Genomic DNA, 26989 nt, shown 5'->3' with positions numbered 1-26989 from the left:
CCCAAAAGTGGAAATTTATGACAGGGGGCTGCTTTTTGCTTTTGCAAGGAGCACAATATCTGGACTCCTGAATAAAGGAATAAAGGTAATATAGTCTATTGAGTCATCTTTCACCATATTCCCTACATCTGGACAGGTTTAAAGTTAAAGTTAAAGGATACCTTCACCCACACTGTCTCCTGCATACTGTTAAATGTGTGTGTGGGGGGGTACTCTGTAATGGTATAGCCAACCAATTTCTCACATTTGTAGATTTCCTGCATTTTGTACAAAAGGAAAGAAACAGAAGGCAGTTTTTTCAGGACTTAGTGTGCCTGAAGTTGCAAACACTGTCCCCTTATTATGTTTCACTATTCTAGGATGATAATGCAAGTATACAAGTATGAGTAAACAAACCAAAGAATGATTCATGAACACCAAAATGATCCCACACACCTTCCAGAGCCTTTCCAAATACTGAATTTAAAAATTATCAAACTTTTATCGGAACATCCAGAGCACACAGTGCAAAATAGATTTTCTCCTAGTTTCACCCCTCAAAGATTTGCAGGATTTCCTTCTTAAAAATGGCGCAATTTCCAGCTTTGTATGAATATATATTTATATGGAAGAATTACAAGATGCACTGAAGCTGTTCTGAAGAAGGAGGGGGCCCAATTTCGTATTAGATCCTTAATATATTTTAAGTAGTTCCTTTATTTTGTCCACCCCTGTATATACAAAAAGTTAACAATTGTCTTTGTATGAGTGACCAAATGGACAGATTAATCATTAAACTGATTTAAAAAAAAATGTCTTGCGAGAAAGGCATATTTTAGAACATTTTACTAAGCAAACTATGTGGACTTAACATGAACATTGTCTTTAATTCTACAATGGGTTTAACAGATGACATTTGTTACGCCGATCTGATACTTTAATCAGAAAGTCAGCTAAATGTTCTATGTGAGGCCTTTTCTAAATAGGACTAGCTGGATAACATCCCTATAATCACACATGACATGCAATTAAAGAGGACTCATTATGCAGTAACGTTATGATGGTGCTTGTTTTAAACATTTCAGTTTGGCAGATAAAGTTTTTTGGGCAATAAACTTCATGAAGAACGTAAATGTAATTTTTAACCATCCACAAAAAGACAAATGAGAGAAAACTGTACACAATTTAATAAAAAATAAAACATTACAAAAATCATTTTTCTAAAAAATAGGTAATAAAAATTAAATTGTCCATCACTCTTGTTTTCATGTTAAAAAAAAAAGTTAAAAAAATAATGTTTATAATTGGAACAACCATCTACATGTTCTTGGGTTTAGATATTACACCATCTGGGTAACGCTTCTTAAATCTGGCCACCACATCTGGGTCTAGCAAATGGATGCCATCCAGTTGATTCCCTAGGGTCACCCTAGAAAGAGAAACAGCACAAATAATCATCAATCATTACAGCCAAACGGTTTATAAGGTTACAATTTACATATTCCTTCAGATCAATAAGTATCATCTATCTAAATAGTTGTCAACTTTTATAAACTCCTGTAAAGTGATTAACCTTAAAATGTGCCCTCACAGACACGCCAATTTAATTGTTTCTATTCATTTAACTAAGACAACTTTCAAACTTGAGTATAAGGAGACAAAAGACCAGCCCAGAGCCCTCAGTTTCCAACTGTGAAACATCCCAGCTTAAACTTGTGCATGACTAAGGGACAGTATTGATTGGACTAAATACAAAACTGTGAATGCTTGCCCACTGATGATTTATGATGTTATTTAATAATAGCTGAAGTACCTGGTGTTGCCCAGGCGTAACTGTATAATGGGTTATGTATTCTTAAAATTTTGACCTTTCCGTCATTGCTGGTTTAGATGCAAATGTCCGGTCAATCATCTACACTCTGATAACCATCAGTTTCTTTGCTTTTGTAATTATTAGCATATTCATCATCATCATTATCATACCATTATTTAAACAGGACAATAATATGAAACACAAAGGCAAAGCTACTTGTGAATGGCTTAAAATAAGTTGAAATTCCTGGAGTGGCTCAGTTCAAGTTTTGACTTAAATCCCATGAAGAATCAATGACAACAAAATACGATTACTGCACATCATTGTTCCCAAATTAATCTGCAAAAATTTGAGTGATTTCATGGGGAAAGACTGACTAATATTAAACTGCAAAATGTGAAAACCAGTTACAATATAACACAAAAGACGTGAGGTTGTAATAACTGAAAATGGGACAGCTACCAAATATTATATGCCTAAGGACTAAAGAGGATTAAAACTTTTCAAAGCTGTAATTTTAAGTTTTGCATTTTTAAATTTTGTTTTCTTTTAAAATATGTTATGGTTATCATGTAAAGTATGTTTTTTTCATCATACTAAAAAAATAAAAAGTGCTGAAACACACAGAATTTGTGGTAATAGCCAGTGAAGTGAAGGAAATAGCTGTTGTGTTTGTAGAGTACACTGTATTTTATATACAAACTGCCTGGGACTTGGAAAGGCATGCAGTAACTATTAAGTTGGAGGCAATGTGTATTTATTTGTGTGCATTTAAGTATAAAGATGAAAAGTAAATTCTTGCAGTGTTTTGGGAATTACGGTAGTAAACAATAACCTTATGTTACTCAACATTTTCACGTTTTTTTCATTCTTTTGTAGAGGCAAATTAAGAAAGCTGTGTTCTAACTTAAAACATTGCTGTAACATAAGCAGTTTACTCATTACTTATAAATGATGCTCAAACATCTTTAAGCTTAAGAACTCATACTATCTTATCATTTTGTTTGTGCTGGCTATCTTGCAAGTGCATGAGCTATCAAGTGAAGCATGAACTGGAGAAAACAAACACATGGCAAACAGGGGATTATCCTATTACTTATGAAGCAGTCCAAACTCCATCTTACCAAGTTTTACATAGCAAATGTGAAACAGATGTACATATTGGACAGCAACAAATGTTTTAGGTTTACCTGTAACAGGAGTGGACAAACTGGTAGTTTGGACACCTGGGACTACCAGTTGTTAATCAGGACAACCAAACTACAGACTGGAAAAGCGCCACAGACTACCAGATGTTTCGCCTTTGGTCTATGCAGTACAGTAATCCCTCACTATATCGCGCTTCGCCTTTCGCGGCTTCACTCCATCGCGGATTTTATATGTAAGCATATTTAAATATATATCGCGGATTTTTCGCTGCTTCGCGGGTTTCTGCGGACAATGGGTCTTTTAATTTCTGGTACATGCTTCCTCAGTTGGTTTGCCCAGTTGATTTCATACAAGGGACGCTATTGGCAGATGGCTGAGAAGCTACCCAGCTTACTTTTCTCTTTCTCTTGCGCTGACTTTCTCTGATCCTGACGTAGGGGGATTGAGCAGGGGGGCTGTTCGCACACCTAGACAATACGGACGCTCGTCTAAAAATGCTGAAAGATTATCTTCACGTTGCTATCTTTTGTGCAGCTGCTTCCTGAAACGACATGCTGCACGGTGCTTCACATACTTAAAAGCTCGAAGGGCACATATTGATTTTTGATTGAAAAACAAACTCTGTCTCTCTCTATCTCTCTTTGTCTGCTCCTGACGGAGGGGGTGTGACCTGCCGCCTTCAACAGCTTTGTGCCACGGTGCTTCGCATACTTAAAAGCCAAACAGCCCTACTGATTTGTTTGCTTTTCTCTCTATCTCTGTGACAGACAGTCACTGCTTCTGACACGCACTCCTTTGAAGAGGAAGATATGTTTGCATTCTTTTAATTGTGAGATGGAACTGTCATCTCTGTCTTGTCATGGAGCACAGTTTAAACTTTTGAAAAAGAGACAAATGTTTGTTTGCAGTGTTTGAATAACGTTCCTGTCTCTCTACAACCTCCTGTGTTTCTGCGCAAATCTGTGACCCAAGCATGACAATATAAAAATAACCATATAAACATATGGATTCTACTTCGCGGATTTTCTTATTTCGCGGGTGGCTCTGGAACGCAACCCCCGCGATGGAGGAGGGATTACTGTAATTTCCTAATCAAAAACAAACTGATAAAAACAAAACACCCAATTCTTCAAGTACGATCTTAACGTGGGTGTCAGACTCTTGTTTACACTTAAGAGTGTGAAGCCTGCACAAAGACAGCAATGCAAAAATGCGCATGAAATCCACAATCAAAATTCATTTATACTTGTAGCAGCCTGTTCAATCAACGTGTTGATATTCTCCTAGTCAGTGGGTGACAGTGTTTGTTCAGTGTTGCATACTTAATTGCTTAATTTCACAGCAGAGGAAGTGAGACTCTCCTGAGGGAAGAAGAGTCATGTCTGTGTTTGCAGAATTTAAGAGGTTAAAAAAAACCAAAAAAAAAAACCACCATCATGTCATATTCAGCCCTTAGTTCATCATTCTAGAACGCTCATTACCAGCCCCCTCTTGAAATTCACCATCGTGCACTCCATGTTGCCACTTCTGACATCATTTTTGCCATTCTGCCCTTGCAGCCAGCACAAATGCGCCAAGTATTAACCAGATTTACCACTCATACGCCGCTAGTAAACAATATAGCAAAATTGTGGAGCAAGTCTAGAAACTAAACAAGAGAAAAAATAACAGCTGTAAAGCAACTGGGGCTAGTGAGGGCAAAATTGTCAAATGTTGGTGCAATATAAATAAGGTAATGATCAACACATACTAGGTTATGTGTTTTTAAAAAAATGGACCATTAGTGCCTCAATACCAGTTGCAAGTGAAAGTAATCAATTAAAAGGAGTGCTGAGCCGTGGCAGAACTCTCCTGCCTACTCGTTCAAAGAACTTAGGCTTTGGCTACTGATCTTTGAGAACCTAGTCTTTATTCTTCCTGTTCATCATTCCGACAATGCTCATCAACACTGCAAAAACTCCATGGAGGACCCTCCTGGTTTTTCCTTCCGATTTTAATGATGAGGTAATGACTTTAGCATAGCTTGGGGCTAATCCTCAAGTAAGTGCTAAAGCTAGCAACATCCCTATGCCGAATCATTTCATGATTGCACACTGCAAACTATGAACATGCTTTTTCAGACCTAAATCTCATCTTTACTAACACAAGTACCCACTTAATGGTGTGAGCTTGGCCAAGTTTAATGTAGCTGTATACACAGATCACTGGCTGTGGTCATCTAAAGATGTATGACACTGTAAAGCAGGGGTCCTCAATCACAGTCCTGGAGGGCCGCAGAGGCTGTAGGTTTTTATTCCAACTAGTTTCCTAATTAGAAAGCAGTCCATGCTGATGATGAAATTTAGTATTGAACTATTAAACTTGTTAATGCTTGCATTCATCCAAGAGCAGTTTTAATTGCACTGTAGTTTCCTTCTGTGAGAATGTTATCCATGTTATCATATTTAAACTTAATGGTCCTTCCAATTCCCCTCTCATTCATTTCTAAACATTTTTATAAGAGATACTTCATGGTAAGCATGTTAGCTGGAGAGCTGCTGGTTTATTGGTTATCAGCATCTCATTATTATCTAATGTCTGATTAAGAAAACAGGCAACAATGAAAACTTAATTGCTGCTAAAATCTAAAATAGGCAGTTAAGGGTTCTGAATGGTAACAGGCAACTAAAATTAAGCTCAAAAAATGTATTGCTTTAGTAGTAAATAAAAGGATTCTAATTAAGAAATTGGTTAAAGTGAAAATCTGCAGCCATAGCAGACCTCCAGGACTGTAACTGAGGACCTCTGATCTACAAAGGAAGTAAAATTTGTCTTTGATAAGTAAAGGCACTAACAAGGCATAGAGTTAAACACCAACTTTTATTATCAGCAAGGACTGAGTTCTAATAAGGACACTGGCTGGAATGAAAACCTGTAGCCATTGCGGCCCTCCAGGACCGTGATTGAGGACCCCTGCTGTAAAGGATATATTGTACTTTTGAAAAACCCTGAAGGTCAAACTGATGATGTTTTTGACAGAGAAACTAATTGGCGGGTTCTAAATTTGGTCTGAAAACAAAATTTGAGAATACTAATACTGCATTTAGTTAAATTTTAGAAAATATACTTTAGTGTACATTGGAAAAAGACCATGCGTTAACGTGACATAATCTTTAAAAATCATCTATTTTTAAAAATTATTCTCTTCCTAGATACCGATTGTGTTTATATTTTAAGAGTGCTATGTACTCATGGGCAACAAAATTTAACAAGAAAATACTGCTATAAAAGGTTGTAGGTAACCTTCTCCCCTTTGCAAAGCTGGTAGTCCAGCAGACTAGCATATTCATTTGCAATTTGTCCACCCCTGCTGTAATCATAAACTTCCAGACCAAAAGTTAATTTTGATTTCAGGCAAAAGAAAATTGTTTTACCCATTTCTTGTCAAAGCAGAACCCACACTTTCCCTTGCAAGTTGGAACACCTGTTTTCTGGGCTGGATGCAGGTTAACATTATACCCAGAACAGAGCAAATTGCAAGTTAAGGATCTTGCTCAAGGGCTCAACGAAGTGGAATCACTTCTGGAATTTACGAGATTTGAACCAGCAACCTTCAGATTACCAGCGCAGATCCACCACTTTGCCTCATGTTTATAGAGCAGAGTTTGATATTTTTTATTTTCAGAACATTTTAAATCTTTTGTCATTACATCTTAAAATAAATGAAGCATCAAATGTCTACATTCCCAGTATGTTTCCCTAAATGATCTTTTTTACCAGCATTTGTAAATTTTCAAAGCTGTCTCAGAGCTCAAATACGAAGGACAAAAAGCAAAACAATATTAAAATGGGTCAAGGCAGGACCAGTATGAGTAAGAGGGACATTAGATCTGTATTTCACTAATATTCAAATATAATATATATCAGAAAACTACTAAGAACTGATCCCAATTGCAGATAATGAAGCAATACTACTATCCTGAAGGAACATTTAATAGTTTATGGTCAGACCCATCTAAATCTTACCATTTGCTCTTTTTTTTTTTTTTTTTTTTTTAAATTTTATTTATTAATTTTATTGTAATCATTCCATCCATTTGCTCTTTATGGCGGTGTTTGTGCATTTGCATAGTAATATGGAGTAGTTCTGAATCACAACAAAGTAGTTCTATTTAAGCACTTAATGACAGATTGACTAGCTGTTCATTCATGAATTTTCTACTAATTCATCAGAAATGCATGTGTATACCGATATATAAGGCACATTTATAATGCAATGAGAGAGAACAAGCATGTACATTTCATCCAGAAAATGTTAACTAATTTATTACAGAAATGAATAATATTGATTTAACTGGTCAGTGTAATAAAGTGTGGACAGGTAATTTTAAATAAGGTGTCACAAACAAGTTAATACTTGTAGTACATAGGTATCAGAGACATACTGCACGGCAGAGACAGTTTTTTAAGACAGTCTTGTTTACATGTTGATTCACCTCTCTTGTGCTCCATATTAAACAAATGGTACTAAACTTCTTGTCTGTGTATATACAAGTAAAACATTAAAAACTTAAAAATGTTAACATATTTGCTACCTGTGTGACTTAGATCATCAGAGTGTATATTACATTACTATTTTAAACAGGTATTTTTAAATAAAACTATATTTTAAAGTTTCTCACCAGTTGGGCTGCAAATTATGTGGTCTTCCAAATAACTCTATTTTCCGTGTTCCAGGAGATAGACGCTCTATTATACCATAGATTTCATCAGGCTTGTGGCTAGTTGAGCGCACCTATGAGATACAAAAACATTGTAATTGAGGATAAGGCTCAGATTACATTTAGTCTTGCACTTCATTTATTCAAAGCTCTATGCCAGAATCATAACGTGGGCAGCAGCTATGGCTTCTTTCTCATTTCTGTATTTGAGATTCCTCAATGTGTTCAATGTCTTCATTCCAGTTACTTCTTGTAGCAAGCCAAGAAACGTTAATCGTTAGACGACACTCTGCCTGTTTACCATCTATCTGTATGGTCAATGCTAATTCCTCCAATTTTTCTTTTTGCAACACATGACCAACAAATTGAATTTATCTTTTCACAACAACATCTAGCATTCCGGAGCCATTACAGGTCCGTGCAGCAGCTCTACATTTGTAGTCTTTTCAATCCAGGATGTATTCATCATCCTTCTGAGAAACCACATTTCCACTGCTTCTAATGATGCCTCAATAGCTTTGCTAATCGTCCCAACTCTAACAACCATACAGAAGAGCTGACCAAACATTTCAGTATTTGCTATTGAGTAGTTAGTGACGTGCTTTTTGATAACAAAATATGTTCCATCTTTTTGAAAGCATTCTTAGCTCTGGCTATTTGGTTCTTTATCTCCTGGTCTGTTCTCGCATCAGCCATCAACATGCTTCCTAGATATATAAACTGATCTACCTGCTCCTGGGCTTCTCCTTTCACCAAAGTTTTACAGGAAGGACTTGTTGCTTTCTTTGAGAATACCAGGACATAAGATTTCTTTCTGTTGATTTCCAGACCCTTCTTATCACATTCTACTATTATCACATTCACGAGTTTTTGTTTTTCATCAGCTAATAACATTATCGTCTGTGTACCTCAAATTGTTTATATTCATGGCATCATCCTTTATTCCTCCAAAAAAAGATCAGGACACAAGACAAAATGTTGTCTTGTTCCTCTTTTCACTTCTGTATATTCACTAATAAGTCAGTTTAATCTAATAGCAGCTTCCTGATCCCAATATCATTTCTTTAATAATTCCAAGTCTTGTCCATCTACAATGATAGATTCAAGCATTTCAACTAACGGCTTATGCCTCACACGATCAAATACTTTCACATAATCTATAAAACATAAATAAATATCTTTCGGTGTTTCAACAGCTCTTTCTGCTAACATCCTGAGAACAAAAATCACATTTCGTGTTCCTTTACCTGGCATTAAACTACTGTTCTTCTGACACTTCACCAATCGTTCTTCCACAGAGCTTGTTTAATAACATCTCAAGTATCACTTTGGTTAGCTGACTCATGAGACTAATAGTTTGATGTAGCTCACACTTTGTAGTACCTGGTTTCTTTGGAATAGCAATGCATATAGATTTACACATCTCTTGGAAAATAACACTCCTCATAAAATCTTATTTGCTAACTGACTAATGCGTTTAATACCAAACTCATTAAATGCTATCAACATTTCAGTGACTACCCCATCTGGTCCAGCCACCTTCCCTTTTGCCGTACTATGCAAAACCTTCTTTAACTCATCCTCCAATATCAGACAATTGCCTTGTCTTACACTAATGTTTTTAAATTTATCATACTTGTACTTTTTTAAAGTAATTTACTGCAATCCTGAGTGTGGTGTTCCATAAAACAAATACTGATATATAACAGATAAAAAAGCACTACTCTGATTTCCACAAACTAACTTAACTCAAAAAACTTACTATCTTAATTTGTTTAGTCTTATTTTTTCTATTATATAAGAGAAGAGAAGACGGTTTTATAAAAACAAATGTATTTTCACATTGGTTTATTAGGATAGATTTTTCCTGGCATCATCACATTTATTGACAAGTATAAAACATGTTCAAACCTAATGAGAAAAGAACACACAACTGATTGGAGATATCCACCACTTACATCACAGCAAGATGATTTTAAAATATATTTATTAGGTCCAGGAATGTTAACACATTAATTGTGGCCTGTTTAACACATTAAAAAATATTGTCGCACCCGGGGCCGGCAACTAGACGATCGCGTCAGGCAGTGCTTTGGTCAGGGTGGCATTTTCATGTATTTTTTTTCTTACATTACAAAATAATAATACAAAAAGGTTAAGTGTTAACCTAAAGAATTACATCCACATCCAGTACCATATTTATATACTATACCTTCAAAAATTTTATTCAAAAGTTTCAAATTACACATTTTACAATGCCTTGCCACATGTCAGTACTGGTACTAAGGCTGGGCGATATATCGAGTGTTTAAAAAATATCGACATATCATACGAAATATAGGATGAGACAATATTGTTTATATCGATATAGTCTATGTTGCATTAAAATTATACTTGTACAACATCCAGTTTGCCATTCTCTTCTTCCCGTTTGTCTCTTGCACAACTTCACCCTGCTCTACCTCTTTCCCCCTCTGAACACAACTCACCCCTCAGTTGCCGCTTTACTCGGTAAGTCCTGCAGGCAGCAACAGGATGGAAACAGATAGACACGAAGGAAGCTATTTAAAAAGATCTGGTTGGTAAAAAGGAAAACAATGGTTCAATTCTTTGGAGATGGTTCGGGTTCAAAGTGTCAGATGAGCCGCAGAATAATGTATTTTGTAGAGAATGCAGAAAACAAGTCCTGACAAAAGCTTTTGGGACTACTGATCTTTTCCACCATTTACAACAGCTCCATAAAATGCAGTATGAAGAGTATGTGAAAATGCGTGCTGCAGCCCAGACCATGAAGCCTTCCCAGCCTCCTGTCCCCAAACTCATATACCCATGCTGTGCCTTATGAGAGAAAAAGTGAGAAGTGGAGTGACATTACTAATTCAGTGGCTTATCTTATCACTGATTTTTTCCCCCATTTCTCTCAGGGCTGAATATTTTTCCAAAAAACTCACGTTTCTAAAAAGAACACAAAGCAATAGTTTACCACATACATCAACATAAAATGTTTGTGGCTACATGCAGTGTTCTGTTGCTGATTGTTAGAGATCTGGCAGCGGCAGCTACAGTAGCTGGGCACGTCAGCTGGGGAGTGATCAGCTAATGCCAGTACCTCACTTTCGTTTAAGATTTTGATCTCCAGATCACTTGCACCAAATCATAGTCCAACAAGTCAGTGCCCAATTCAAAATAATAAAATATACGCAAAATGTCATCCACTGAGTATTTTGCGTTGCATATTCGCTTCACTCTCTTGCCCAATGCCGACGCCATTTTAGATGTTGTTTACTCTATGCTACTCACACATGCAGGGATTCGACATCAAGGCAACAAAGTCTAACAGTCCTCCAAGCATAGAAGGTCTAACTATAACGTAACAGTGAGTTTTATCGATATTTGCAGCTTTTTTTTCGCCCTATGCCCGCCCTAAAAGGGTTAAGTAAAAAATTTTATAGAACCACTTACAGAGCTAACAATGCCTGTTAACCACAAGATAATCTATTTGAAATGTTTAGACTTATATAGCTACCACTTATGAAATTGAAACTTTGTTACATAAACTATCGGACCTATTGGAGTGTGTGCATGCATGTGTTAGACTGAGGATTGTGACAATGAATGAGAGCCCCAGCTGAGAAAAGACAGGAAAGGGAAGGGGAACATGTGCTATGTACAGCACGTGGCTGCACCCATCACACTTGACGCGCAACAGGTGATGCCTAAGCACCACGCAATTCCGTGTGGAGTTGTGTGAAGTTTTTTACGGTGGCTGGAGTGCCAATTCTGCCACCAACCCCCAAGTTTTCTCTGCAAGTTGGAGGACCGCTTCCAGGGCCAGATGCAGGTTAATGTCATACCCAGGACGAAGCAATTGCAGCTAAGGGTCTTGCTCAAGTACCCAAAGAAGTGTTCCAGCGGTTGTGGGATTCGGAACCAGCGACCGCCATCAAATCCTTACCACCACAGCCACCACTTCGCTTAAGAAGAGACAGGGATGCACTATAAATTCAGAAGTGTTTGAGATTGAAAATGTCTAAAAATATATCTGTTTCACTCATTTGCTGGTGATTTTACCAAAATGGTTTAACTAAAACCATTTGTAGGTTACACATTACACAACACAGTTTACACGCATAGTCAAATCTTATATATCTCTACTAAACACAGATGGATGTTAATTTGCCTTCGAGTGATCTGCCTTTTTACATAAAAGTGAAAGTAATTTCTAAAGTTTTTATTTTGTGTTACAGGACATAGTATGGATGATATCCGCATCACCTGGGCCAGTTGTCACTTGTCCTGTTTTGTCAGTTATTACATTTTTTTTTTTTTTTTTTGCACAAAGTCATAGATGTTTGGACAGGACTACACACAGGAGGAAGCACTTTGGTAAAGAAAGAACTCTCTACTGCAGTGGAAACCTACTTTTTAAAGAGCCTTTTGTTATTTTTGCTCTGTATCTTTTTTGTTTACATTTTCTTAATTGCACAGCTGTGAGTCTTTTGTTATGCAGGAAAAAAAATATTTTCTTTTATTCAATGAGTATTATTATTTAATATATGCTGATAGTTTATTTTTGAGCCATTTCTCATGTATATCTACAGCTGTATGTTAAGAAAAGTGCCTGTGTGACATTTAAGACATGTGGCATTGACTCAGAACTGTCTTTTTGTTATTAGTTTATGGGAAGAAAAAAATATTGAGATATATATCACATATCGCCATTCAGCTAAAAAATATTTAGATATGATTTTTGGTCCATATTGCGCACCCCTAACTGGTACTGATATTCATTTCCTTGATTTAGGCATACTGACATAGATGCAGGGGAGTGGGAAGAACGGGGGTTGTGGTAGCCCTGGAGCAATACTAAAGAAAAGTAGCAAAGGTGAAAATTTTACTCTTTTTTTTCATGTCATGTTTCTGTAAGAAGATTGAATCAATGTCATATCACATACGTGCAAAAGACGTTTTCTTTGAGTGGCACTAAAGCCAAAATAAGTCTTGTGTACCTATGTATTTAACTTGCCCATCTGTCAGCTAGCTTACAGTGCTTACTGCCCTAATATAATGACAAAATTCTATAAAACAGAAGTGTAATGGATTATCCATATTATTTCAGTTTACAGTATCTTTGTTAATTTATGCAAAAAATGCAACATAACCACCCAAGTAATGCATGGTGTCAGTTTTTAAGTGAGACAGGTGCTACAGAGAACTTTTTTTTTAGTGTGCCAGGAGCAAATGTGTAGGTACAGCAGTGTTTTCCAACAGTTTTTCTATGTTGGCACACTTTTTGCAACCCAAAAAAATCCCAAGGCACACCACGATTCTGCTAACCACAAAAGCACTAAATCTATACACTAGGGGGGGACTATCAGACATGCCAGCAAAAAAATAAAAAGGTTGGTATTCACAGACACAGCACTGAGCACTTTGGACACATTTTCCCAGCTACTTTGTCCCTTTGCCCGCACATACATTTGGTCCTATATAGCACACCTGGGTAGCTCTCATTGCACACCAGTTGAAAAACATTTATTCACAGTATAATTAAAGTCGTTGATGGTGATGAACACGTTTTAATGTATGCCCATTTAAGAGATGCTTATTTCAATGAAGCTGGTCTTTAGCAATACATTCAAAGTCTACAGTCATTTTGAATGCTTAATTTTACTTTGACACTTCTGTGTCTAATATGCCGTAACAATTTGAGAATTAATACACTGGCCTCATTTTCTTATTCCATGGTTTTCAACTTGCCTTTTAGGATTGCATTTAAATTCAAGATGTACTCGCTCAAATATTATTTTGTTAAAAATACAAGTTGCAGGTCACAGTTTAAGTTTAAACTATGCCATTAAATTTTTAAAAAATTCCTTTGTGTTAATTCCACATTAATTTTGTGATTCAACATATATTTACTTCATGATTTAAGTATTTATTTTATGATTGCATGTTTTAATGTTAGATGAGATTAATCATGATGAATTTCCTACAATTATGCAATTCATTTTTTTTAAACGCAATTCCCAGCCCTAATATATATATATATATATATATATATATATATATATATATATAGACCTAATATCACTGTACATGCCAACCTTTATATAACCACATGAATTGGTAGAAGTTACAATTGAAATTGAAGGATACTGGACTTACTTCAGCTACAATGACATCACAGTCAAGGCCACGATTGAATCCCTGAGGGCTACCTTTCACTCCAACCTGTGAACCAGAGAACAAAAATATATTTAAAAAATTAAAAAGGTCTGTTCAACTTACAAACCACCAGCAAACCATGCATCATTTGTTATGTCACAGAACCAACATAAATAGCAGATAAATGAAAAAAATATTGCAAGCTGGACATTAAATTCTATCAAATTATATTCCTACCAAACAGTGCTCTTTCCCATGGTTTAACCAATGGCCAGTCCTTCCTGTCCGGATAATTCTCTGTAGCTGGTTAGTCTTTACCCATATGATCTCATCTACACGCTCATACCTGAAGAATAAATAAAGGTAGTACAGTATTAAAAAAAATTCAATCACACAGGCAATGTAAACTTTCAAAAGTAGTAGCTTATTTCAGCCTCAATCTATTTTCTGAATATACTTTTTCATTAAAAGGTGGGTGTAAGGGAGTGAGATCTCGTCTCCTGGTGTAAGGAAGAAAGAAACTATGGATAGGATAGCAGTCCATCACAGAGTACCCTTAGATATACACAGCCCCAGATTTCCAATGAACCCCAAAACAACTTCTTTAATATGAAAACTTACCCCCACAATTTAAGACACTCCTGACCAAGCTCCATCGCTCTGAAAAGATACAGAGGGAATATGTTACACATTGTGCCAGCCGACATAACCTTGAAGATTCTACATTTGCCTTTCGCATTCCCATTCTAGTATTGATTACTTCGTAAGTAATGAGACAATGCAAAAAAGTATGTATCTCACTGTGCAGTAATAAAAAAAACAAGAGACAAGCTCATTGAAGAAAAGCCACCAAAACAATCTAAACAAAATGGCACTGTGATTCCCCAAAACTGCGAACATACACCTTTCATGAAATTCTTATATCTGCCTGCCCTGCTTCCCTTCTATTTGGTGCTACAAAATATTACATAGACAAAGACAGATAGCTGGGAAGGTGCAAGAGTGCAGAAGCTAAAAATACATTTTCCAACCTGTTCTAAAGCTTTGGATTTAACTTTCCCCCCCTGAATCTACAGGAATCACTGCTTCATAAAAAAACAAAACAAAAAACAACATGTAACATCTTTAAATGGTTATTTTATCCTATATTCTTTGCTCAATGCTAATCAAGTAATAATTATATTGTGTAAACAAATGCACATATTAAACTACAAATTAATATAATTATTAACCGGCAAATTACAAGATTTGTGTAAGGTTAAATATTTAGGAGTTACGGTCTAATGTATTAACATGTTGAATAGATATTCTTCCATTGCATGATCCATCTTTACATATTACTTACAGAAATATTTTAAACAATCATTTAATATTTAATTAATTAATATTTACTTAATATAAACCCAATTCTTCTTTTATACATTTTAAGTAAAAAAATAAGAATTAACAATTAATACTTAGATATGCTTTAAAACAAAATGGAGAATTCTTTTTTTTTTTTTTACTTAAATGACATTGAAGTACAGATTGGAAAGTACAGTGGACAATAATTGCGTACCCTGAAAGTAGACAATGTGGCAAAACAGAACATTACTAACACTTTATTTTAGGTACTGCAAACATGCATCTATTACTCATTTACTGTTATGTAACAAGACCTTAACAAAGGCTTCTTGTGGTGCTAATGACACTTCTATAAATAGGTTACTCATCTCTGTGCAGTGCAGCATTTGATATGCTGGTTAAATTACCAGTATGCAATATCTCACTTAAAACATTTCTGACCATTCCAAAGTGTAGTTATTGTAGTAAACCACATTGTACAGATGAATAACCATTTTATTAATGCCTTGTAAGTGTCATTAAAACTAAAAGAAGCATTTATTAAGGTCTTGTTACATAAGAGTAAAAGAGTAATAGATGCTTTTTTTGCAGTACCTAAAGTGTTACCAGAACATTTAACGTCTAAGTATCTATAATGTGGGTACATACACATACTGTATATCCTCCTCTAATGTTTGATGTAATTAATGTGCTAATAACCATTCAGAGTTATTGTTTGCAAAAAAAAAAAAAAATCTGGAACCAATTTTCTTGTCTTTGCTACAATAACTTACATTTGTTTACATCCAAAATGTCTAAAGAATTGTATATAATTTAGAAAATGTATTGAATGCTTATTAAATAATGATTAGCCAATTATTATTTCAAATAGCAACTTTAATAGCATGTTATAATCATAAGCCTTCTCTGAAATGCTCATTTTTGAAGTGACTACTCTAAAAGCTGCATTGATGTATGTTATTAACAGTATCAAATCTCTGCATTACAGTATCTGTTTTTGGAAAAATAATGTCTATCCCATTTAACTACTTTTAATTGTTACAGTAAGGGAATAAAGCAGAACCTTTTTATTGATATCCAAGACAAAAAATAGGAATCAGAAACCTATGGTGCAACCACACCATATTCAGCATTTCATGTTAAATCTAGTTTTTAACATATAAACAGAAAATATTACTTGATTTTCAGTTAATGAAATAATTTCAGAAAATAACTGTGCTAACTCCTGTTTAAAAAAAATAAAAAACTTACATCCATGTTTTGAAGACTAACATTCATCAACCCGACTTTGCACTTGAACGTAAGAGGAAAGTTTTAGAATTTGCCATTAATAACATGCGAACTTGTAAATAAATCTTGAAGTTGCTCAGAAATAGAAATAGAACACAGGAAGAGGACAAATTTGTTTGTTATCAATAATTTTGCACATCCACAAGGATTTCCTGACCTGCCAGTGACCCATAGAAAAAGGAAGCCATCATCCTGCAGCGCAGGGACATTTAGTTTTCTCATCTCGTCGTCTGTAAGCGTACCATAAGGAAGCTCCATGTGGATGTCCCATGGTGGATCAGCCATCACCACTGCAAACTTTCCAAGGATTGAAACATCCAGGTAACGGATATCACAACAGATCCACTAGAAAACAGAATAGGAACATCAAAGTCATGGTAAATTTACATAAAAAAAAACCAAAAAATTAAATTGGCCACTGACATTACATTTTAAGGTATCTATTTGAAGAGTTAGCAACTGCATCTGAGTAGCTGCACATAAGTCTGTATGTTCGAAACGATAATTGGCTATGAACTACTAGATTAGAAACAATGATACTAAAAAGAATCTGCAGTACAAATGTAATATTTAACTATGCAAATAAGAACCATGGGAGTCCTTTGTTTCTTTGCAGCTGTCTAACAATTAACTCATGCCAATCCCTTTTGCAACTTCCTGATCAGGCTACTCAATTACAAGATAGAGCTGTGTGGACCTCGCAGGGAATTTTATTATCTTGCAAGAGTTTATATTTGCTAATAACTCACTTACAGTTTGCTAATGCAAGACCACTGGCTTCCATTCTATAACTGTTATCTACAGCATATAAAATACTGAAAAACAATGTAACCTCCTTGGTGTTAAACCCAATTATCCTCTTTTAAGCAATGACAACTCTTAGGACAGTATTCTGCTGCCATCTATTGGATAAAAAATAACATGCTGCAAAAATATTATGAATATTTCTATTCCTTCTGCCACTCTAAAAACTCATCAGTATTCAATATTGGAGCAGAGCCTTCAACCATAAGACAAGAAGCTGTAAAGTCAGTTTTAGAACAAACTGAAACTGAACTAGTGGTGTGCGTTATATCAGCAGAAATTATAGAAATGAGACACCAATAGTAATTTGTCAACCAGAAGATTTTTTAAAATTTTTTTTTACCATTTTTACCATAGTAGAACACATTAGGAAGTAGGCTTGTTACTTGTCGCAAAAGTGACGGTGCGTGGCGGGGAATGGACGTCCCGTTACCTTCAGACATACCGTAGACAGCACTTCTCACAGCACACAACTCTTTTACACCACTGCCTCTGAACTGGTCCGTACCCCATATCAACCCCACCCAAAATTCTTTTAGATGTGATTGTGTCTTTGAAGTTTGAAGAGGGTCATTTCCTCACTCCTGTGTTAGTTGAAGAAACTGATAAAAAGAGTATGGTTATTTGTTCCACTTCAACCACTGATGATAAAGATAATAAAGTATCCCTGGAGTAATCATTAGGCAAAATGAGCACATGCTTGGGGCACCAAGGGAAATTCAGTGTTTTCAAAAAAGCAGTAGAAAGCTAAGTTTTAATAAAGATAAGCAGACAACAATAAGAATTAGTTTTACATCTTTTAATTACCGTATGTTGAAATGCTGTATATTTTAAAAGTCAGAAAACAATGGAATGAGACACATTTTCTTTCATACAAGTAATGATGCGTCTTCATTAGAATATCTTTCAAAAAAATTGTCTAGCAACTTTGATTTCTGTAGAAAGAGGACTTTGGAAATCAGTCATGTGATAAGTGTAAAGGCTGTTCAATAGGGAACCAAATGAATTGGGAAGAATAGCTCTTTGAATATTTATTTTTTTATTGTAAATCTTCTTTCTTTTTTACCATAGTCTATACAGCACATTTTCAAAGATTAGAATATATGTTTATTTCATGTTCAGTTCTTATTTTTTATGTTGCTCAATAAATATATTTTGAATATATATTGATTAGATCAGCAGACTCAAATTATTATTTTAGAAAACAAACTAAAACACATCTGTTCAAAAAGGTATTTAACTGACCCTGACAATGGCTTTCTGACCCTTTCTTTCAGTTTACCTCTCTATCCAAGTGCTCAGTTGGATTTGCATTTGTATCACAAATTCTGTTATTTGTGCAGGCTTTTCTTGTAGTATTTGCATTTTTTTTTAAATTTTATTGTGGTTTATTGCTTGTTATTTTAATTCAAAGCTTTGTGCTTACTGTTTTTATCTTTAGTGTTTATACTTATATTATTTTGTGCATAGTTTTGTATATTTGATCTTTTTTTTATGTTTTTTCCCTGTGGTTCATTTTCAAATTCTGTGAAGCACTTTGAGCATGGAAAAAGTACTATATAAATAGAATGTATTATTAATATTATTATTACCAGGGGTGCACATAACATATTTGGTCTTGTATCTCAGAGGAGAACCTGGGTTTGTTGCTTTTTAAGCACTGACAACAGTTACTGCTATTTAAAAGCACTGAAAGTTATCTTATGTCATCATCATCACTCCCCTCCTGACTGTCTTCCTCTATTTCAAAAATAGTAGAAGACACAGATGTACTAGGCCTGCTCCTTTCTCCCTGGTTCAGCCTGCGATTAGCTGTTTGCATCTACAAGTCAACAGCTGGCTTTGGGTCAAAGGTCTCTGTTGTGAACTTAGACAACAGGATGTGCATCAGAGATGAGAGGTGAGAGTCTGACAGGCAGGACCTGTACTTGTTTTTTATTATATTCAGATATGAAAATCCCCTCTCACATGCAGCACTGCTCAAGGGCAGGGTAAGGGACAACAGAAGGACTTTCTGAGTGTTGGAGCAACCAGGTCATGCACAGAGGAGGCTGCCAAATGTTTTCCTGCTTGCTTTAAACACATCCACTCTCTTAAAGTGGAGACTCTGTCAACAGACATGCTTGCCTCATATGTCTCAAGGATGTTACTAAGTATTGTGTTGCCAAAACTGTGGAGGTCTTTTATTTCAAGAGGCCAAGTTGTTGGATCAAAAATCAAAAAGTAATCACATGATTTGAAAGATTCATATCTGCTTTCAAACTCGTGAATTAGAGCTCTCAACACATCAGTCTTGTCCCTGTCAGCACCAGCATGTGACACAGTCTCCTTCCTGTACTTACCCTCACTGTCCATCAGTAGTGTCAGCTGTCCAATAGCAATCATAAGCTCATCTTTGCATTCACCAATAGTCAGATTCTCTTGCTGGAACCTGAGGGAGGTGAACTGTAAAATGTTCCCAATATCAAGCATGTTGGCTAGAAAACAACGAAAATGCTCTGTGCAGATATGCTTTAGGCTACTGTTATCACTTGTTGCCACTTGAATCTGAATGGCTGGTAACATTCTCCATATTTTCAACAGAGTCTCCTGTCTCCATGCAGACCTTCTGATATCATTAAATTTTCCACATTTGACAAAAGCAATGTCTTTCTCCTCACAGATCTGCTTTAGTTTACAATTCGCTTTGCACCCCCTTTCTGTAAGTAAAAGCTTAGCAACTTCACCATGGATTGATTAAATGACTCACAGTATGGGACCGTGTGATCAGCTGACTTGGCGCAGTTCTCCAGGGTGTGGGTGATGCACAGAATATGCACAAGGGAATCCCCGATGTCCACCATCTGACGTCATTTTGGAATGACCTCGTTGTAAATTCCAACGTTGACAACGGCTCCGTCAGTGCATACTGAGACCAGCTTCATCTTCCACTCCGCTAAACCACAAGTATGAAACAGTTGAACAAGTCCATCCACTATGTCCTGTGCTGTTCGATTGGCCCCCAGGTTAATTATTACAAGGAAATCTGAGCTGAACTGTCCGTTGCTGGACACAGAAACAATGTACACAATTTCCTGCTTCATTTTTGTTATATCTTCTGATCCATCGAAGAGGACACCCCAAAATTCAGTTGATTTCAGTTTTTCACTCAAATCTGAAGTTATTGTCTGTGTGATGCACTGCATGATACGCCACCTACCTTCTCGAGAATGATAACCAGTCCCGACATTAACTCCAAGCCTCTTGAGAAGCGGAATATCCTCCTCATATGAACACATAGGACGTGCATATTTCGCTTTGTGAAAGGCCAACAAAAATACTCCGTGCCTGATGCTGTTCTTCAGTCAGCTTTTCTTGCCATCTGTCGATCGGACCACTGGGCCTCTGGTCCTGTCTGTGCATGTTATCAACCACTTGCACTACTTTCTGGTGCTCTCTACTATTTGCATGCTTATCAAAAGCTGGATGATTGAAGTTTTTAGTATCTGTATAAAAGGCATGTTTTTATCCGCCACAGTGGGATTTTCACGGCATAGTTTGAACCACATTTCAGTGCGGGCGTCATTCGTTTGAAGCTAGCTGACCTCCTGCAGCCATTTTTCAGAGAACGCATACTTCTTTTGTGGTTCAGGATCACTCTGGTGTTTCTTTGGAGGTGGAGGAACACCAAAGTAATTGCTTAATGGAACTTGCTTCTTGGACATTTTCATGAATGAAGAAAGTTACAAAAGCAGTGGCTCATACTGCAGTCCAATGTTTAGGACATATCTTTCCTAAAATCTTAGGTACGCAAACGCGTGTTACAACATTAGATCTGGCGCACACTGTTTATTTTGATAGCGCATGCGTACCACTTATGTGCACCCCTGATTATTACATTAGTAGATTAAAATAGTCCTTATGAAAGGAAACATCACAATGCAACTACCCTCTGTTAGCCAATACTGAATTCAGTCTATAAAAGTATATACACATACGTAAATGATACTGTGATATATACCATAACTGTCATCATTTTTAATATCACAACATACTGTACATTTGTGGCCATTCCACCCACCCCTAAAATGAACTACTAATTGAATCAAGTGAAAGTAATGACAATGCGACTTATCACATGCTCACTCGGATAGTGAAGCTGATGCATACAGCACTGTATGACCGAATTGCCGCTATATGCCTTGTGAATTTGGTTGCTGGAAGGCTCCCCATGCAAGTATTTGTGTGGCAAAATGATTGTGATCAAGTAAAAGACAAAAAAAGATGTTAGCCCCCTAAGCACTGTTCACAATGCAGCAGCTGTCAATGTGCCTGTTGGGAAAATGTGAAGGTCACTAACCTATAATAACACAAGGGGAGTGTCATTTATGCAGATCAGGCACTGTCATTCTCCCCTCTTATGCTAAAGCCACAGAAAAAATATCAGAAAAGTGCACAATAAACATACTTCTACTGTCCTGATTGCAACATAGGGCTGTGCATTGGTAACTGTTTTAAAAAGTCACATGAAGGACATATCTATCTACTTGTATACTAAATTTGCATCAGTACAGCAATAGACACTAGATGTACCTTTCCTGCTGTATTTATGTTGATGTTTTGATATATACAAGTTTCTGTTACATGTCATAACATTTTTTTTATTGAGAAAAAAATGAAACATTTTTGACTCGTTTTTTCGAAGTGAAATATAACGCCAACGAAGAATAACAGATGAAAAGCTGTAAATGTAAATAAGGTTTTCCTGGCTAATTATGAAACTTGGGTATTAATTTCCTCTCCCAACAGGTTTAGAATTATTAAAAATATTTAAAATCAAACTAAATTCAAGTTATAAATGTACTTCAACATTAATAGTACAGTATTGCTAAGAATTAAAAGCCACTGACAGCTGTACATCTGACTAAATATGGAGTTCACCATTAGTTTCCTAGGAAGAGATGGTGTTCAGATTGGAGTGACATTAAATATAAATTCAGAAAACAATGAAACAATGCTGGATTCTTTTTTTCCTGAAAGACTCTAGTACTGCATTTACGGTATGCCACTATACTGAAACAGCCAGTGATTTTACGTCTCTGGGAAAAGTTTTAACTGCAGTCTGTTTGATTAGATGTTTATAATACTGCAAAGGTATTCCTAATTTCTCACCAGTATCTATGCATAATAAGCATGCATAATCAAAATCAAATGTCAAGAATATTTCATATATTATTTAGCAGAGATAGGCATTCCACTAGGATTACAGATTTTTATTACAACACATTTTTTTTACTTCAAAGATAAGTTACTGGCTTCAGTTTAATTTTACTTCTTAATTGGTCCGTCTTGACATTTATTTATTTGTTTTTGAATGGCAATGAAATATTTTACTGTGCACAACAGATTTTCATGTTAAAACTTGGGCTTCACTTGTTTTAATAAAGTTGGACCCTAGCTGATGAGTAGACAGAGAGTTTACCAGGAAAGCAACTCATTTACGGTTACTCAAATCTAGGCTTCCAATTAAGTCCATTCAGAAAAACACAATAATAATACAAGTTAGGGAGACAATCAACTCTCACACCATAAAAGGCAAAACCTTAGTTAAAATCCATTTGAATCAACAGAACGAGTGCAAAACAGGATTTAGTCAGAATATTAGAAAAACTGACGTAGAGTAACATCAAATTAATGCAAGGCTACCAACCCTACTTTATGATATACCCTAATGTGCTGTAAGGTTCAGTTTATGATAATTATAATTCAAGAAAAGTATTATCACATCACTACAGCTTAAACCTGTGTTTATAGCTGGTGAAACTATATTCGAAAATATTATTTCTCTTACCTGAGAAGGGAAAAGTTTACCAACTGTGGGATCAGTCACTCCACCAGCAAGGCCAAGTTCACTGCCTATTGTTTGAGGCCCTAGAGCCCCGCTCTCCCCTTCAGGCGGGCAGTCAATCTCGTAGTGAACATACTTGCAGGTGTCCATGTGGAAACAGGTATTGAGGAAAGAACAATCACCTAGACTTTCATCTGTATGCTTGTTGATGATGCGTCTACCATTGGAAAAAGGAAACATAAAAGTGTGCATTTAGACCAGGAGTGTCGAACATAATGTTTATGCCTTAATTACTATTTTTCACTTAAGTGGCCAACAACAATAAAAGGATGCAAAGTAAGACCAAAAGATAACCTGCTAACTGAGGGGTGCCCTGGAGGGCAACGATTTCTACTCCAAACAATCTCCTATTTAGCTGTTAATGAATCCTATTATTCAATTTGATGCTTCTTTAGTATTCTTATTTCACACCACTGATTGTCTTGTTTCTGAGACCAAAATCCAAACATTTTCTGGACCAGTGCTGATCAGTATTTCTCAGACCTTCATTATTATTATTTTTTTTTATTTCAAATATTTTATAGAGAGAGATGTTGCTTGAAGGACACATGAGATCTTTCTGCCTGCTCATCTTTCGGCTCGCTTTGCATCTCATTAGTGTTTGGTTTCTCAATAAAGAAGAAATTAATTAAAATGGAAGTCAATTTCAAGTCAACATAGTTTGTGCTAGCAGCATGAGTAATTGGTTAGGAATGGAGAAAGAGGCTAGAACAAAAACCTGCAGCTACTGCGGCCCCCCCCAGGAATTGAGTTTTAAATCCCTGACTTACAGTTATATACCATTTTGGCATCTAAACTCGTGTAGTCACTCCATGTTTGTTTCATAAGGTAATTTATGGCACATTTCTGCATTTCCATTTTGTAATTAAATTTTTCTTCACTGGTTAAAAAAAAAAAACCACCATGTACCTGGCACGTAACAATGCAAATATGTTTGCTAAACTAATTCTTTGACCTAGAATTTCTGTGGGGGTATATTGTAGTAGACTGTCTATTTTCTGCTTCTTCCTTTTAAACCTCATTTACTGCACTAATTTTGATGGCTAAGGCTTTTTTGAAACAACACATACTTGTTTTCTTTATCCTCTACCATTTCTGCATGCTACACATATATACATATTTATTTATGGAGTAGTTTATTTGATTTATGTGTTATCGAGGTAACAGTAAGTACATGCTGGTAGATTACCAATGACTGTTTTGCTTTACTTTTTGGGATATTTCTTGAGGTGCATCTGTGTTCATGAAATGTGTCTTCCCAAACACATTCTATTATTTTCTTTAACATAGTGACTCTAATTATTATTTAACCAGTAACAGCATACTGCACGATAACGTGCAGTGAATACACTTGACCTGACATTCCTAGTTTTCCTCCTCTTTCTCTGTACGTTTACCATTTGTTTGCTCAGAGGTTGATGTACTTGCTGCTTCCTGAGCAGCTCTTCTTTTCTCCACCCTAGTAGCCCGCTTCTTCTCTTCTTTTGTCGGCATCTTTTTGCGTTAAAACTGATTAAGTCACTGTTTGTGTTGCAATTACTAAGTACGTTTTCTTTAATTTTTCACTTAAGCTGGCACTTAAGTCTTCAATCTGCCTCAAGAATGATTAGCGAAGGTGGTGGGGAATGAGAACGGCGCCCATACGCATGCGCTGCACGGCCGCCCTGCTGCACGGTGCCGAGAGTTGATTCAACAATAAAATAAAATAAAAATAAAAAGAATAATACAAATCTTCACCCCGAAAGCGGTTAGTAGACGTCACGTAGTATCTGTGTACCAAATTTCAAGTCAGTAGGTGAAACGGTTTGCGAGCTACAGGCGATTTAAAATCCTGGACAGACAAACGAACAGCCACGGTAGCATATTATAGAAGAACATATGTACAGTAAATCACATCAGGACAAAAGCTTCTGTTAAATAAATACTTGTAAATACAAGTATTCTTTTCATTTTGTAAGCATTACATTTGGCCTGAATCATGTATGAAAATTTATTTATTTATTGTACATTTTATAATTTCTACATTTTTGGGCACTTTTATTTTACTGTTTAGAACTTAATTTTTCATTAGTTCAGATGTATATTGAAATGATTAAGGTGTTGTGAGGTTGTAAGTACAGTACTGTGTGGAGTTATTTTCTTTTCTTTTAATGTTCTTGATGCACATCTGTATAGTACCACATCATATTTTGTATTATATTTTACTATAAACATATACAGGTGCTGGTCATAAAATTAGAATATCATGACAAAGTTGATTTATTTCAGTAATTCCATTCAAAAAGTGAAACTTGTATATTAGATTCATTCATTACACACAGACTGATGTATTTCAAATGTTTATTTCTTTTAATGTTGATGATTATAACTGACAACTAATGAAAGTCCCAAATTCAGTATCTCGGAAAATTAGAATATCAATTAAGACCAAAGCAAAAAAGGGATTTTTAGAAATGTTGGCCAACTGAAAGGTATGAACATGAAAAGTATAAGCATGTATAGCACTCAATATTTAGTTGGGGCTCCTTTGGCCTGGATTACTGCAGCAATGCGGCGTGGCATGGAGTCCATCAGTCTGTGGCACTGCTCAGGTGTTATGAGAGCCCATGTTGCTCTGATAGTGGCCTTCAGGTCTTCTGAATTGTTGGGTCTGGCGTATTGCATCTTCCTCTTCACAATACCCCATAGATTTTCTATGGAGTTAAGGCCAGGCGAGTTTGCTGGCCAATCAAGAACAGGGATACCATGGTCCTTAAACCAGGTACTGGTAGCTTTGGTACTGTGCAGGTGCCAGGTCCTGTTGGAAAATGAAATCTGCATCTCCATAAAGTTCGTCAGCAGCAGGAAGCATGAAGTGCTCTAAAACTTCCTGGTAGACGGTTGCGTTGACCTTGGACCTCAGAAAACACAATGGACCAACACCAGCAGATGACATGGCACCCCAAACCATCACTGACTGTGGAAACTTTACACTGGACCTCACGCAACGTGGTTTCTGTGCCTCTCCTCTCTTCCTCCAGACTCTGGGACCTTGATTTCCAAAGGAAATGCAAAATTTACTTTCATCAGAGAACATAACTTTGGACCACTCAGCAGCAGTCCAGTCCTTTTTGTCTTTAGCTCAGGCGAGACGCTTCTGACGCTGTCTCTTGTTCAAGAGTGGCTTGACACAAGGAATGCGACAGCTGAAACCCATGTCTTGCATACGTCTGTGCTGGTGGTTCTTGAAGCACTGACTCCAGCTGCAGTCCACTCTTTGTGAATCTCCCCCATATTTTTGAATGGGTTTTGTTTCACAATCCTCTCCAGGGTGCGGTTATCCCTATTGCTTGTACACTTTTTTCTACCACATCTTGTCCTTCCCTTCGCCTCTCTATTAATGTGCTTGGACACAGAGCTCTGTGAACAGCCAGCCTCATTAGCAATGACCTTTTGTGTCTTGCCCTCCTTGTGCAAGGTGTCAATGGTCGTCTTTTGGACAACTGTCAAGTCAGCAGTCTTCCCCATGATTGTGTAACCTACAGAACGAGACTGAGAGACCATTTACAGGCTTTTGCAGGTGTTTTGAGTTAATTAGCTGATTAGAGTGTGGCACCAGGTGTCTTCAATATTGAACCTTTTCACAATATTCTAATTTTCTGAGATACTGAATTTGGGACTTTCATTAGTTGTCAGTTATAATCATCAACATTAAAAGAAATAAACATTTGATTAAACATCAGTCTGTGTGTAATGAATGAATCTAATATACAAGTTTCACTTTTTGAATGGAATTACTGAAATAAATCAACTTTGTCATGATATTCTAATTTTATGACCAGGACCTGTACTTGTCATTGAAAAACATTTGTTCCT

At 36.2% G+C, this 26989-nt stretch overlaps 1 protein-coding gene across 1 annotated transcript in view; it reads right to left on the bottom strand.

Moving 5' to 3' along the window:
• Positions 1–1145: 1145 nt before the first annotated feature.
• mettl3 (methyltransferase like 3) overlaps positions 1146–26989 on the bottom strand; it is a 41015-nt gene continuing 15171 nt past the window's right edge. Inside the window, exons 5-11 of the mRNA XM_051922301.1 lie at positions 23078–23291; positions 16601–16788; positions 14431–14469; positions 14047–14155; positions 13810–13875; positions 7603–7715; positions 1146–1408 (exon numbers count right to left, since the gene is read on the bottom strand). Coding sequence (XP_051778261.1) covers positions 1297–1408; positions 7603–7715; positions 13810–13875; positions 14047–14155; positions 14431–14469; positions 16601–16788; positions 23078–23291 — 841 coding nt within the window. The 3' untranslated portion in view covers positions 1146–1296. The remainder of the gene's footprint in view (positions 1409–7602; positions 7716–13809; positions 13876–14046; positions 14156–14430; positions 14470–16600; positions 16789–23077; positions 23292–26989) is intronic.

This window comes from Erpetoichthys calabaricus, chromosome 2 (assembly GCF_900747795.2).
Source record: "Erpetoichthys calabaricus chromosome 2, fErpCal1.3, whole genome shotgun sequence".
Classification (NCBI taxonomy): domain Eukaryota; kingdom Metazoa; phylum Chordata; class Cladistia; order Polypteriformes; family Polypteridae; genus Erpetoichthys; species Erpetoichthys calabaricus.
This window is presented reverse-complemented; position numbering and strand designations above follow the sequence as displayed.